Genomic DNA, 11,695 nt, shown 5'->3' with positions numbered 1-11,695 from the left:
AACAACCCTGATACGGAGAGAACGTTTCTTTTTGAGGTTCAGGAGACAGAGAGAAGGAAAAGGATTCTAGGGGCCGCGGTATATGGGGGACCATGGCCAAACCCCTCCTCCGAAGGGAAAGAGGGAGCAGGGAGCACGCATCTTATCAGCCCCACCTACCCAGAGGCTCTGAAAGGGGGTGCAATTCCACTGTGGTGCCCCGGACTGGGAGCGGGAGGCCAGGCGCGGAGTGGCGGGAGAGGCGGACAGAGGCTAGCGGCCAGCAGAGGGAGCCCGGCCCCCGGCCTGGGACGCGGACGCGCTGGGAGCGCGGGGGCTCGCGGCGGCTCGGCGCCTCCCGGCCCAGCCCGCAGCCCGCGCCGGCGCCGCCCGGCCTCGCAGCTCAGCTCGCTGCCCAAGCCTTGCAGCCGCCCCCGGGGAGCAGCTGCCGCCGAGCCCGGGGCGCCCAACCTTCGGTCCCCGCCTCCAGTCCCACCTGACGCGCTTGCGGCGCCCCTGCCCCGCGCGACCCACAGAGCGCACTGCGCCGTTCACTTCGCATTGTAGCGTTTTATTGTTTTCTCGCGTTTTTGTCGTTTCGTCTCGCTCCAGAGCGAAAAGTGAAAACCTGAGGTGGAGCCCGCGGCCGGAAGAGCAAAGCCCGGGCGCAGGGGCCGAGGGGCTGGTGGGGTGGGAGCTCCTCCAGGGATCGGGGCCCTCTCCCGCAGCCAAGGACACCCCCCAGCCCTGTACAATATAGATGCTCATGTAAAATGAAAAAAAGAATTAAATGCTATGAGTTAATCTCTAAATATTATGTACACAGCAATGTACACCTTTGAATAAATTAATACCAATTTGCATATTCTGGGAACCTTAAAGCTTATTTACACAAATTACCATTTATTTCATAAATATCTTTTTTTTTTTTCCCCCTGGGGACTCAAGGCAGAAGTGCCACTCCCTCTGCTGACCCAGGGATGGGAGGGGCGCCTGTCTGGGTGAAGAGGTGGAAGGACTAAAAGAACAGGTTCTCTCAACTCAAGTCTACACTGACTTGAATCTTCACTGACCCCAGCACCCCTCACCCCAGATTCTCAAGCAGTCCCAGCCCGAGGCTAGGGGTTCTGGGGCTCCCCCGCCTGACCCCTGCACCTTCTGGCTCCCGAAGAGCCAGCCTCTGGCTGGGCCAGGGACGAGGCCTCCCCACAGCGCTGGAGGACCCGGAGAGGGCCCCGCCGATGACACCTTGACACGGGAGCAGGCTTGGACCAAATCCAGTGGCTCCAACGCGACTGCGTTCCTGGCAGCCGGATTCCTTCTGAAGCCCAGGGAAGTGTCCCAGGCCCTGGCTGGCTGATCGGGGCTTCATTCCAGCTGCTGCAGCCCGCTTTTTCTCCTTTATTTAAATAAATACCCATTCTGTGCTGTACATGTCCCAAGCAGCAGGGGCAGGCAGCTCAGGAGGCCTGCGCGGCAGCGGAGCAGCTGAGCGGCCCCCTCACTTGGGCGACTCCCTGCCGGGGGAGAGGGCTCGCTGGCTCTCCAGCCCACTCACCAGTCTCTGGATGCTCTGCAGTTCACTGGCTGCCTCTTTGGCTGAGCCGCTGGGCGACAGGGCCCCGCGGGGCGGGGCCCCCGCTTTGCGGAGAGCCAGCTCGGGCGGCGGGCTGGGCTCCCGGCTGTTGCCGCCTGCAGCCTTGGGGCCCTCGGCCGCCAGCCCAGTAGTGAGGAGGCTAGTGCTAGGTGGGATGGTGACTGGGATCTGGTAGGGGCTGAAGCGCAGGCGGGGCCGGGCACTGCCCAGAAAGGGACTCCGGGATAGGGAGCCTGCGGCAGCGGCGGCAGCAGCCGCAGCACTAGTGGCTGGCAAAGCGGAGGCCGCTGCGGCAGCAGCAGCCATGTAAGTGTAGGGGTAGGGGAAGAGGCCTCCAAAAGTGGGCATTGGGATTCCCTGGAAGAAACAGAACAAGACAAGGGTTAGGCATCCTGCCTGAGGTGTTTCTGCAGGTGATCTGGGCTCTGGGGGTGGTGCTACAACTGGGAATCCTTGCCCTACAGTTTTTAGGAATATGAGACCAGAGCTCACATGACTGTAATCCCAAAAAAGCACAGGTAGGCATGAGCCGGTATGCCTATGGCCAAACCGAGTTAGAAGGGGAGCTCGCTTCAGGTTATGATGCACAGACCTGGCGCCATCAAGCTCTGTGCCGGGTATTACAATCGGAGTATGGGAAGGCCATTACAGGCAGCTGAACTAGCATGGGCCTTGAGGGAGGAAACAGGGCTGGCACAGGGCCAGGTGGCCAGCAGGCATCTTCGGCTGTGTTGGGAGGGAGGTTCTGCTCACTTACAACAGTGTCCTCCCCAGGCTTTCTATCCGCAGGTGCCCCGCAGGGCTGGGGAAGCACAGGCGAGGGGGGGGGGCGGGGGCCGGGGGTCTTTGTAAATTCTCCCTCTGCCTGCCCACCTGCTCAGGGGTCTCCTGCCTGGACCAGGAGAATGATACAGATGCCAATCAGTATATAAACTGGCCTGAATACAAAGAACTCCTGGCGGCACCTAAGTGGCAGCTGAGGAAGGAATGCAAAGTCTTTGCCTGTGGAAAGCACAGTAGCTCGGAAACCCTGGACAAACACTGCCTGAGTCCCTGAGGCCCGGCTTTTGGATTATCTGACCTTTGAGATAATGTTCACTCCACACAGTATGTGGGTATGGGGAGGAGGGCAGGAGCTGACTGGGCTGGGCTTCCGGGGAGCCTCAGGCCTGGCTTAGGCAGGGAGAAGGAAGAGAAGTAGCTTAGTCAGGAATGAGAAAATATCCTTCCTGAGAAGGTCAAGCCCTACTGAGCATTCAGACATGGTGTCTCAGAGGAAGGAGGGAGGCTTCAGATCTCCCAGGTTTTGGCTCTTCCTGATGGCCAGAGGTGAGCTATCCTGGCTTGAGAACTTAACCACTAGCAGTACACCAAGTGATACCTCCTGAGTGCTGAGTACTCTTGCCCTGGCCTTGCACCTGTTGACCAGGCTGTGTCTAGAAGCCCTGACTTCCCTGTGACCTCTCTGATGCCCATGCTTATCACCAGAATTTGTCTGAGGAGGAGGCATCACATACACACTGACTCAAGGGTGCAGATTAAACCTCCAGGCCCTGAACTCCATTTTCTGGAGGCTTCCTTGCCAGCTCAGATCCCCAGATATGTGATGTTAGTGCCTCAAACACTCACTCCACACACCCCTGACGCTGAGCTCTATTTAAAACTCATTTCAGAATCCCCTCCCCCACTTTAAAAATATTTGCTTCTGAACCAAAGGAGCCTTCTCAGATCTGAACTCCTATTTTCCTTCCCTTAAGATAAGATCTCACGGGTTCAATTTGCCAGAAACCTCAGAGGGAGGAAAATGAATGTAGAGATTCCAAATCTTTCCACAGGGAATATTCCACCCAAGCAACCAAAGAGGCCGCTCTCCCCATCAGATCTTCTTATTTTGCTGCTGGCCACAGTTTCATAAACTTTCCCCTGGGAGCTCAGAATTTCAACTTGGGCCTGGGGAACCGAGCGCCTCGTCTCTGAGACATGTGGCTGGGAGAGTTGGGAAACCCGGTGTGGGGGAAGGGAGAGCCCAGTCCTTTGTCAGGTCAGAGGACTTCCTGGAGGGTCTGAAAGGGGCCAGAGACATCTGGGAGGTGGGTCATTTGGGTGGTAAATTATCCAGAACATATTGCAAATTTTCCTACTCCTTTTGTCCAGCCACCTTAGCCTTTCAGGGACTGACAGTGAGCCAGGGATCTTTGTTCCCAAGAAAAATGTCTTGAGGCAGGCCAGGCAAGTGGACTTACAAAAGCCCGGGGCAGCCAGAGCAGAAAGAGTCTAACAGGTGCCACTCTATGCTAGGGTTATAGAGAAGGAAATAGGCCCAGAGAGGGTCAGGGACTTGCCCAAGGTCACACAGGAGTCAGAAGCAGTGCCCTTGCAGACCCTGGACCTACAATCCTAGTCTCCCTGAACCTAGGTGTGTTCCAGAGGGTCCATTGGGTCTCCCCAGGAGGGAGTCCTTGCCGGCTGGAAGCACTGGAGCGCCTGTGGCATCCTCAAGCCCTATGCCTGTCTCCTCTGCCCACCTCAGTCCTCCTCCCTCCATCGTGTTGCCACCAGCTCACAGGCCTTACCTGAGATGCCAGCATGTGCTGGGAGAGGTGGAACGGGAAGGGCCCGGCGGTGCTTGCCGCGCTGGCCGCGGGACCCAGCCCGCCTGCGTCCAGCCCGGTGGCTGTCCCTGGCCCGCCGCCTCCTCCACTGCCGCCGCCTGCCACCGAGGCCAGTAGGTGGCCCATGCCCATGGCGGAGAAGGCGCCGGGGCCCATGGCGAACTGTCCCGGGTGCAGAAAGAGCGGCTGGCCGGCCCCCAGAGGCCCGAAGAACTGCTGCCCGTGCAGGTGGCCGGAGAAAGCCAAGCCCGGCAGGTGTCCGGCGCCCAGGGGGGACGCACTGTCTGTCTGCACCACCAGCGGCGCCAGGCCAGGCTCCTTGCCCTCGCCGGCCTCCTTGCGCCCCTCGTCCTTCCGCCGGGCTTCGGCGCGCTCCTTCTCTAGGCTCCGCAGGCCAAACAGGCCGTCCCCGCCGCTCTCGGCCGGCTCCTTGGCCCTCTCGGGGCTGCGCCGCTCCCGGGCGCGCTCGGGTTCGGTCAAGCGAGGGGGGCTGCCGCCGTCCAGGGCCGGGCTGCGGCCTAGCGCCTGCCCCGCGCGCTCCTCGCTCAGCCTCTCGGGCTCTGGGTCACTGTCCGCGGCGCACGACTTCTCTTCGGCTGCGGGGAGAGAGGACGCGCGGGGTTACGGCCCGGGAGAGACAGGCGCGAAGCCTCTCCCGGTGTCTGCGCCGGGCCGGAGAGACGTGCGAAAGCCTGCTCTCGGGCATGCCAAGTCGGAGGAGCTTCTAGATGCTCGTCGGGCTAGGGGCAGTTGTAGGTCACCTCATCCAAGACCCCTTAAGTACAGTGGGAGAAGGTGAACCCGGTAGAGAAAAACCTTACTGCCACAGAGTCACCCAGCGCCAGGGCCCTAACTCGGAGCCCAGCAGGATCTGCGAGCCACCTGGGACCGCCCTCACAGGAGAGTCCTGGGTTAGAGGCCTCCCAGGCTCACTGCTGACGCTTCTCCCAGGCCTTAAGTTAGCCGGATGTTGAGCACCGAGCCACCTGGCGCCCGGTGGACACCCTCCCCTTCTCTTTCCGGTCCCCTTCTCTTCCCCGTCAGATCCGCACCTCTAGTCCGGTGCAGGCGCAGGGGACTAGGCGCTGTCCCCGGGGAGGGTGGCGGTTCCCGCGCGGGGGGAGGGTCGCAGGACGAGGCGTCCGACTCGGCACCGTCGCGCTCTGGCTTGCAGTGCTCCTCGTACAAGCGCAACGACGGCAGCGTTAGCTGCTTCCTGGGGATAAGCGGACGGAGCGGGTCAGAGCGCAGCGCAGCCCCCTACCGCCCCCTTCCATGTCCTGTTCCCCCAGGCACCGCCGCAGGGCGGTCCCGTGCACCCTCACCTTTTCTCCCGCCGGCCATTCCCGGTGTCCCGGAAGCCCTTGGCAAACGGGTTGTTGTCGATCTTAAGCTGCGTGATCTGCGGGGACCGAGGGGGCGGCGCCAGGTCAGGATGCGGCTCTTCCAGCCTGGCCTGGGGCACCCGGAGGTCAGCGGCTGCCCGCCCAGAGGAGAGCCCGGGGAGTGCACACTTGGTACCCGCCCACCTGGGATAGGACGCTCCAAGCCACAAGGCAAGGTGAGGCCGGCGGGCGGGCCTCGAGGAAAGCGACCTCCAAAAACTTTATTCGAGGCATAATCCCTCAACTTGCACACACAAGCCCAAAGCTGTGCGTCCAGAGTCGAAATCCGTCCAAGCGTGCACACAGGCCCACGAGGCCACTCAAGTTAAACTAACCCGGAACCTGAGCAGGGCGCAGACGGCAGAGCACACGCAGGTCAGCAGACACACACAAAGTCAACCACACTCACGGGCCGCGCACATGCAAGTACACACAGGCAAAACAAGTGCCCAGGAAACCAAACGAATTCACACGCCTCCACACGAATCTAAGGCACTCCAAATGGTGCACGCATATCCACGTGGGACAGACACATCGGTTCACAAGGACAGAGAAAACGACCGGCAGGACACTCGGACACTGTCGTTCACCCGAGAGTGGTGCACACGGGCACAGGCCTAGTGGGGTGGTGCTTTGCCTCTCTAGAGAGAGGGTGTAGAAAGGCAGCACGCAGAAAAGGCCCTTTCACTTGAAGGAAAAGTCTCTAAGCACCTCCCAAGGGGTCCCGGGCCTGGACTGACCAAGAGAAGGATGGCGGGGTGGGGGCTGTCACCTGTCCCGCCCTCTGGCTCCCCCAGGAGAGTGAAAACTGGGCCCCCTGTTCCTAGCGTTGGGTTCCTAGCAGCAGGAACGCCTGGGCAGATTGCCTCTGGCGCCCTCTTTTCATTTAAATTCCCATCCCTGAGCCAAGAAATAAACGAATAAAATGTAAAAATGTCAGCACGGCCCGGAGTCTCTGCTAATTGCTAAGTAAATATTCCCACCCCAACGAGCGCCCAGCTGATCGCGTGCCCGGGGGAGCTCGTGGGTACATGTCGCGGGCTTGCGAGAGAGCCTGGGGGATTTCGGTGGCTGCTGCGCTTACAGACGTGAGGCTTGGTGCTCGGGAGTGGGCCGTGAGGGCGCGGGGGGCTGCGGGCGGGTGTGAGTGGAGGGCTGGAGCCTGCACGTGGGGGAGGGCGTCGGTGCAGGGGCTGGGCCCGCCGCCGGTCCCGCGCACCTTGTCGTTCTGGTAGGCAGTGACCGCGATGAAGTCGGTCTCGGGGAACACGTAGGTACGGAAGGTGCTGTAGGGCAGCTTCAGGATGTCGTTGGCTCGCACGATGTGGAAGCGCGGTTGGTACTTGTGCATGGAGTTCAGGATGGTCTGCGGGGAGGGCTCGGGTCAGCCGACAGCCCCCCCCCCCACAAGCCTGTGACCCGAGCATTTCTGTTCTCTGGGGACCCGACCTCTTTCCATCTCTCTCTGTCTCTCTCAGGGTTTTGCCTTCCCCATTCCACCCCCCACCCTTCCCCGTTTTCTCCTGTCTTCTCCGCTTCTTTTCGCTCCTATATTACTTTTTCTTTTATTTTTTCTCTCAATTTTCTTCATCACAGTTTCTCTCTCCATTAAAAAAAATTTACCCCAGTTGAAAACAGAAATAAAACAAAATAAACCCCCCTACAATGACACTCTTAACCTCTCTTCCTGGGCTCACTGCTAAGCCCCTAGTAACCCCACGGAGAGAAGATTGGGACCTTCAAGGGCTCATCGACTGCCCTACCTCCGGACAGCAAGTCCCTTTTGCCCCATGAACTCCCCCCTCCCATTCGCTGGGGCCCTGGCTCAGGCAGAAACGGTGAGAACCCCAAACTCCCTCCTCCTGGTCGGGCAATCTGCCTGTGGGAGGAGGGAAAGGAGTCTCAGAAAAGGTATGGAGGGGGCTGTTTTAACTTTTAAATCTCCTTGTTTGGGGAGAGGGATGGGAACCCGGGTCTTGTTCACGGGGAAGGGTGAGGACAAGCTGAGGTCCTGGGCAGGGCTTCCAAGTTCAGTACCTAAAGACCAGCGGCTGAATGACCCAGTTCCGGCCGCACCTGCCTCCCGCTGGACTCTAGGAGGGGCTTTGGAAGGCCTGACGAGAGCTCAGGCTGTGAGTAGCCTGGAGCTTAGCGGCCCCCAACCCCGCCATTCTCCAGGCTTGCAGAGCAGAGCCCTCTGGGCCCAGGCCCAGCCGGCACAGGCCACAGGGCAGTGACCTGGGCAGGGGCACCCTGCCGGTTCGGCAAGCGCTCCCCTCTGCGGAATCCCGTGGTCTCCTCTCCTCCCCCCACTGCCTGCAGTGCCCGGTGCTCAGTCTCCGACCCCAATCTGCACATCCGCCCTGCACTCACGAAGCCGTGCTTGTCAGAGATGTTGTTGGTCAGCTTCAGCTTATGGAAGGCCACCGGCTTGGCCATCCACTGCTCTCCCGTGGCTGGGCTGTCCGGGTGGATGTACATCCGTTTGGGCATCTCGGGGTCGGCCTTGCCCGCCACCATCCAGCGCGAGTTATGGAATTTATACCGGCAATCATCAGCGGCCACGATGTCCATCAGCAGGATATATTTGGCCTTCTTGTCCAGGCCGCTGACTCGCACCTTGAAAGGAGGAAACATCCTCCTGCGAGAAAGGGAAAGATGGAGACGTCATGGGACCCGGCTCTCTGTCGGAGGACCCCTCCCCCCACACACACCATTGCCTGGAGCTTCCCCACCTGTGTTCCTCTGTTGTCGCTGCTCTCCCCCTTATTACTGCCTGGGAGACACCACCTGCGGTTGTTATTCCTGGGAGACCCCAATTCTGCCTGTCAAGACCCTCTCCTATTTATAAGGCTTCCCATCGGCCCTATGCTCAGATCTAGTGACCCTCTTTCTCCCTCATCTGAGATGAAAGCCGAGCTTTCAAGAAAGAAATCCAGGGCCTTTATAAATACACCCGCTTCTCTTGGCTCTCCCTGAAATCCGTTCAGGGGATATATCCACTTGGGACCGAAGCTCTCATAAATAAATTCGGATGTTGTTTGTTTGGGGGAAGGAACTGGGTTACAGCGCCGAACAAGGACCCTGACCCTGAAGTTCGGGGGAAGAGGGTGAGCCTGAGGCCTGGATTCTCCGTATCTGAGTCAAAGGCTTGAGTGGTTGGGGACTGTAGTTTTCTTCCGGCCTTAAGGCCTAGGGCGGCGTGAGCGTCTGGAGGTCCTCGCTCCTCGGCGCGGACAAGGCTCCAGGCCGGGTCAGGCTGCAGCTGGGCCGGCTTGGGGCTCGCTGCCGAGAACGCAGCGACCGGCGGGAACCAGTGGGCCAGCCTGGGCCTAGCAGGGTGCGAGTCTCATTCTGCGCTCCAGGGTCGGAGGAGAGTGCGGGAGACGCTGCATCTGCCCGGAGCACCGAGCCAAACTCGGAGGCAGGAGAGCGAGGCCGCGGGGCTGAGGAGTTGCAGCCGAGACCACTGGAGACCCGCCAGGGCCGAGCCGCGGGGCCTCCTCGGCTTTGGGACTCATAACGATTGGGGCTATTTTGCAGGAGCATATTTTCGTTTTCATTTGGGAGATTTCGATGCTTTGGTTTAAAAAAATTCGTTCGCTGCCAAATAAGAAAAGTCAACTTGGTTGTCTAAGCGTGGTGCGGGGGCCCGAGCGAGCAGGGAGCCGCGAGCGGCGGGCTCGGCGCTGGTGGGTGCTGTCGGGTGCCCCTCCCGCCCACCCGCGCGCCCTCCGGCCAGCCGGCCGCCCTACCTCCCGGACTTGGTGATGACCATCTCGGTGCCCAGCTTGTGGAACTGGTCCCACAGCTCCTTGGCCTCCAGCGTCACCTTGGGGTCGTCCTCCACCTCGTCCTCAGGCTCCAGGCTCTTAAGCGAGCGCAGATGCGCAGCGGGCGGATGCGGGCCGAGTGCCGAGACGTGCAGCCCCGCCTCGGCCGCCGCCGCTGCCGCCGCCGCCGCCGCCGCCGCCCCCGCCAAGCCGGGGTCGGGCAGAGGCTTGGCCAGCGCGCCGGGCGGCAGTGCGAGCGCCGGGAAGAAGGAGGGCTGCGCCGCCGCCAGGAAGGCGGACATGGGGAAGTCGGCCGGCCGTGGCGCGTGAAACGGGTGGTAAGCCATGGCGCTGGCCGCCAGCGCCGGCTCTCTCATCGGGACATCCGGCCCAGGCGCCCGGGGGCCGGGGCCGGGGGCGCGCGGCTCGGACCCCCGGCCCGGGCGGCGGCGCACGCGGAGGAAGGGCGACCCAGGTGGCAAGCGCGGTGGCAGCTCCTCCCGGTTCCCCGTCCGGCGCACGGCGAGGGACGCGAGGCTCTGGGCGCGGGGGCGGCGGGGGCTCTGCGCGGGGCTGGGCTGGGCTGGCCCGCTCCGGCGCCGGGGACCACGCGCGACTGGTTAGATCTTGTCGTGATCTCTGGAAAACTGTGACTATCTCACATGTCCTGCCCTGCTCGGATCCCCTGCGCTAACGAGCCAGGCCCCCCTTGATTGCTGATTTTACGCTTTTTGGACCAATTGTGGGTCTCCGGGGGCGGGGTTTTGACAGCTCAGGCCAAGCTCCGGCCGGGAGGGGGGGCCGGGGAGAAGGTGTCGGAAGCCTCAGCAGTAAGAAAACATGTCAACAGAATAAAATATTAACCAATGACGGGCCAGCGAGCCCCGAGACCCCTCCCCCTGCCCCGGCCCCCACCCCGTCGCCCGCGCCCGCGGCTGCCCGCGCCCGGACAGGAAAGTGCGGCGGGCCGACGCGACCTGCCGAAAGGGCCTGAGGCGGGGGACGCCCGGGTCCCAGGGCCCTGGGGAAGGACCCCCAGCCGCAGGCCGCCCCAAGTGCAAAGCATTGACACGGCCCAGAGAGGAGAGGGGGCGCCCTCCTTCTCCCGCGCCCGGCGGCCCGGCAGCTCTGGCCCGCGCCCCAGCTTGGCCTCCGACCCCGCTCCCGGCCGTGGCGCCGCCCGGGCCCCTGCACTCCGGAGGGAGGCTGCGGGTGCTGGAAAGAGAGGCCGGTGGGCGGGCGAGTCGGGAGGCGCTGGCTGCCGAGGTCCCGGAGCGGAACCCAGGTGGCGGGAGCTGGTGAGTGGAGCCGTGGCAGAGCCCTGGAGGGGCCGGCGTGGGCGGGAGCGGGACGCGGCCTTTCACTCGGGAAACGCGGGGACCCCTTAGCCCGCGCCTCCCCTCACAGGAAGACTCAGGAGGAACCGGGAGTTCCGGGAAAGCCCTGGACTCAGCCCAGTATCCGCCTGCGTCCCCGATCTAAGCAGAGCTCTCCCACTGCCGGGAGAGCGGGTCCTCGGGGCTGGGAAGGTGTGAGTGCACCTTCCGCCGAACACAGGGCAGCAAGGCGCGGGCGGATCCAGCCCCCAGGTTCTTGACCCGCGACCCAACGAATTTTCGCCGCATCCGGTACCAAAGACACAAGTATCCCTCATTCTAAACACCGGCATCCTCTCTCCTCCACTTTCCTAGAATTTGTTTCCAGCTCTCGAAAGCTCACATCTCCCAGGTTCAGTAATGCCGAGTAACGAGTGTGGGGGTCTGAGCGTCTGTGCGCACCTGCGGTTGAGCCTCCACCCCCCTCCTACCCACGCCTGCCGCGGTTGTTCTCAGGCAGCACCAGTATTGCCTCCCGCCCTTGGTGTGTGTGTGTGTGTGTGTGTGTGTGTGTGTGTTTCGCGCCCACTGTGGTTGTGCCTTCTGTGCTCAGCGGGAGCCGAACTTAAGGCGTGCGCCCAGTGAAGCGGCTACACACCTGCCTTGAATCAGTCTCAGGCCTGACACTGATTCCTGGAGGTCGCGTTCCGAAGGCAAGACGGACCACGCACTAGACACGGGTGACACTTCTGCCCACACAACCAATGCAAAGGCGGGTGAGTTCTGCCGGAGCGGGTTTGCGCCGGCGTTGTGGGCGCGTACAGCCCACATCCAACAGTGTCCCATCCGCTGCGCACACCAGTCGCAGGGAATCCTGTCGCTGCACACGCAGACCTGCCGTGTAAAATCTGATCACCCCGGCAGTGCGGGTTGGGGACCGGCCGGAGCGGTTTGGCCTCCCCGAACTTTTTTTCTACTTTCCTGAGCCGACCCTGGAGATCTCGCTACCCCCCTACCCAGCGCGCAACAGGGC

The 11,695-nt window shown here is 62.0% G+C and overlaps 1 protein-coding gene and 1 long non-coding RNA gene across 2 annotated transcripts in view; one reads left to right on the top strand and one right to left on the bottom strand.

Moving 5' to 3' along the window:
- Nucleotides 1-529: 529 nt before the first annotated feature.
- TBX2 (T-box transcription factor 2) lies at nucleotides 530-10,028 on the bottom strand. The gene is made up of 7 exons (XM_061174880.1): nucleotides 9,329-10,028; nucleotides 7,947-8,214; nucleotides 6,793-6,939; nucleotides 5,514-5,590; nucleotides 5,241-5,404; nucleotides 4,150-4,784; nucleotides 530-1,933 (listed from the first exon to the last, which is right to left on the bottom strand). Exons 1-7 carry the CDS (start codon nucleotides 9,721-9,723, stop codon nucleotides 1,481-1,483), a joined length of 2,139 nt encoding a protein of 712 aa, XP_061030863.1. The 5' UTR covers nucleotides 9,724-10,028; the 3' UTR covers nucleotides 530-1,480.
- A 295-nt stretch (nucleotides 10,029-10,323) lies between these two features.
- LOC133080701 (uncharacterized) overlaps nucleotides 10,324-11,695 on the top strand; it is a 39,069-nt gene continuing 37,697 nt past the window's right edge. The window contains exon 1 of the long non-coding RNA XR_009698584.1: nucleotides 10,324-10,644. This is a non-coding gene — a long non-coding RNA (uncharacterized LOC133080701). The remainder of the gene's footprint in view (nucleotides 10,645-11,695) is intronic.

The sequence above is a fragment of the Eubalaena glacialis genome, chromosome 19 (genome assembly GCF_028564815.1).
Source record: "Eubalaena glacialis isolate mEubGla1 chromosome 19, mEubGla1.1.hap2.+ XY, whole genome shotgun sequence".
Lineage (NCBI taxonomy): Eukaryota > Metazoa > Chordata > Mammalia > Artiodactyla > Balaenidae > Eubalaena > Eubalaena glacialis.
This window is presented reverse-complemented; position numbering and strand designations above follow the sequence as displayed.